Source organism: Phragmites australis, chromosome 12, assembly GCF_958298935.1.
Source record: "Phragmites australis chromosome 12, lpPhrAust1.1, whole genome shotgun sequence".
NCBI classification, from domain to species: Eukaryota; Viridiplantae; Streptophyta; class Magnoliopsida; order Poales; family Poaceae; genus Phragmites; species Phragmites australis.
Window position 1 is genome coordinate 29218672 of NC_084932.1, and position 3004 is coordinate 29221675.

At 44.0% G+C, this 3004-nt stretch overlaps 1 protein-coding gene across 1 annotated transcript; it reads left to right on the top strand.

Annotated features, from left to right (window-relative positions):
• Positions 1–1632: 1632 nt before the first annotated feature.
• LOC133886491 (receptor kinase-like protein Xa21) lies at positions 1633–2661 on the top strand. The gene has a single exon (XM_062326179.1). It carries the CDS (start codon positions 1693–1695, stop codon positions 2659–2661), a length of 969 nt encoding a protein of 322 aa, XP_062182163.1. The 5' UTR covers positions 1633–1692.
• The last annotated feature ends 343 nt before the right edge of the window (positions 2662–3004 follow it).

Below are 3004 nucleotides of genomic sequence, written 5' to 3' on the forward strand. Positions count from 1 at the left end.
GGTGGAATCTGCCCGTTGGAAGGTGGGGAGCCATATCTTGTAGCATGTTCAATGGGCGATATGTCTTTGTCGCCAGTTGGAAGAGAGACATGAGGCTAGATGTACGATTTTGTTTAACATGGACACCCATTTTTGCAATTTATTGTTTAGCAAATAAAAAAAATCCTCCCCCTATGTAGAATTCTTTGCTCGGCCACTGTGCATAGACATTCAACCAATAAGGGTGCGTTTGGTTTTAGAGCAAGGATGGATAGGTTATGGTCATTCATATTTTTAGGAATGTAGCCATCCAAGTTGTCTGTTTAGTTAGGCGGATAGGATGATGTAATTTTATGTTTGGTCAAAAGGATGAGGGCATAAAGGATGAGAATATTTACCTAAATTATATATATTAATTTCAAATAATAATAGTTAACTATACACTAATCAACATGTACTAACACTTATCAATGGTAATCTAGTCATAGTAATTACTAATTAACAACAAAATATGCTAATTGTCACTAATCGTACTCTAATCCACCCACCAACCGTACACTAATAAATACACTAACACTTCTCAACTTAAATCTAATAGTAATAAATACTAATTAGCAATACAACATGCTAACTCTTACTAATTATTTTACTAATGATCATGATTAAACAAGATAGATGGCCTTGTCCAGTCAAAAATAATGGCTCAGTCTATCCCCTCAGCCAAGCAACTAAAAATATGGAACCAGAAGCTTTCTGATTCCTCTCAATCCCAGCTACATTAGGGAGGGGCGACTCAGAGGCGATTTGGCCAGCCTTCTCGCCTCCGACGGCCTCCCAACGTCGGAGTAGGAGGGTGGCCCGCCCCCTCCCCCGATGGTTAGGTTAGTGTATCTATTACGTAGCGTGGAAGTTAGGTTAGTAGTTTAAGTATTTGTGTTTGTTTGTTGTGTTTGGGTGGGATGTTCTTCATCCCTTTTTTTTTTTGCTAGTAGCTGTTTTTATGTCATCGGCTTACAGTCCAGTGGCGCCAAAGTTATCTACTTGTGTTGCATCTCTGTGAAGGGTACGAGCTTCAAGTCTGGGTCAACTTGATCGTCAGAGGCGCCACTTCTCCCTTCCGGGTCATTGACATGTTCGACGACGCCAGGTTCCTTTCTTGCCGACGGGTTGCCCGAGACGTTCATCGTTCTCAATGCATCCTAGTTGCAGGATATTACTCTCGGTGGCTGCGAAAAATCTAATGGCCTTTAATGGCCTCTCCTCATCAGTGTGGATTTCGGCTCCGGTTCTTTCGACCATGTTTGAAGATGAAGCTTGAAGTATCGGTGACAATACCTATATATTTTATTTGTATTTTCCTTCATCTCACGTTCCTGTTTGTAATATGTTTATGCTACTCTTGATCTAATAAAATCACCCCTTCTTAAAAAAATGTGGAACCAAACGTACCTAAGACGCATGCCCGACGTTCACGGCGGAGATTATTGACCGGTGACTCTCCATAACACGTGGTCCAAGATGGCTAGAGAATCAATACGGTCAAGGCTGGTGTGGAGAATTACTACACACGCATACACACGACAAAAGAACACAATGATCTCCAAGAAGAAGAAGATAAAACGATACAAACAAGCTATGGGATGTAGTATATAAGTTCATGCATGGTTGTGCATTGTGGCAGTTCAAAACAACCATACATATGCATCGGACAAGATGTCTCGCTTAGCATTCCACACCGCCTCCGTCCTGGTCCTGCCACTGCTCGCTTCCATCGTCTTCTTCCTCCACTTCCTGGCCCTGTGTCCACACCCCGCATCAGCGGCAGCCAGCAACGACTCCAATGCCGATCAGCGCGCCCTCCTCTGCCTCAAATATCAACTCCATGACCCATCAGGAGCATTGGCCTCATGGAGAAACGACTCTCTCGCGTACTGCCAGTGGCATGGCGTGACATGCGGCGGCAAGCGGCATGCCTCTCGAGTCGTCGGGCTGGACCTTGAATCGGAGAACATCATCGGCAACATATTTCCTTGCGTTTCTGACCTCAGTTTCCTCGCGAGAATTCACATGCCCAACAACCAACTCAATGGCCACATTTCCCATGAAATTGGCCGCTTGACCCGGCTTCAGTACCTCAACCTCAGCATGAATTCACTTAGTGGTGAGATACCGCAGACGATATCTTCGTGCTCCCGACTCCAAACCATCGATCTATACAGCAATTCCCTCCAAGGTGAGATCCCTCCAAGTCTTGCTCAGTGTTCATATCTTGAGAGTATTATTCTTAGCAACAACAATCTTCAGGGAAGCATCCCTCCACAGCTTGGCTTGCTTCCGAATCTCTCTGCACTGTTCCTCCCTAGCAATGATCTCACAGGCAACATACCAGAATTTTTGGGGACTAGTAGATATCTCAAGTGGGTGAATCTTCAGAATAATAGCCTTAGTGGAAGAATACCTCCTTCTCTGTTTAACAGCACAACCCTTTCGTACATAGATCTGTCCCAGAATGTTCTTTCTGGGCGTATCCCGCCTTTTTCGCAGGCTTCATCGTCACCACTGCGACACCTTAGCTTAACTGAAAATGAGCTCTCAGGGGAGATTCCCCACTCACTTGGTAACCTTCCTTCACTATCTGTCTTGCTGCTTGCTCATTATTCTGAAGAAGAGAAGGAAAGCTAAGCCATTCACCGACCAATCACTCAACAAGTTCAAGAATTTCTCATACAATGATTTATTCAAAGCAACTGATGGTTTCTCTCCAGCCTGTCTGGTTGGTTCTGGAACATTTGGATTGGTATACAAAGGTCAATTCAAGTTCGAACCACACACTGTCGCTATAAAGGTATTCAGACTTGACCAAATGGGAGCACCAAATAACTTCCTTTCTGAATGTGAGGCATTGAGAACCATTCGCCATCGGAACCTTATAAGAGTGATCAGTCTATGCTCAACCTTTGATCCAACAGGAAATGAATTCAAAGCACTCATTCTTCAGTACATGGCTAATGGTAACCTAGAAAGC

Bases quoted from the DNA above. Each gene is read 5' to 3' on its own strand.
- LOC133886491 (XM_062326179.1), top strand. From the start codon at position 1,693: ATGTCTCGCTTAGCATTCCACACCGCCTCCGTCCTGGTCCTGCCACTG.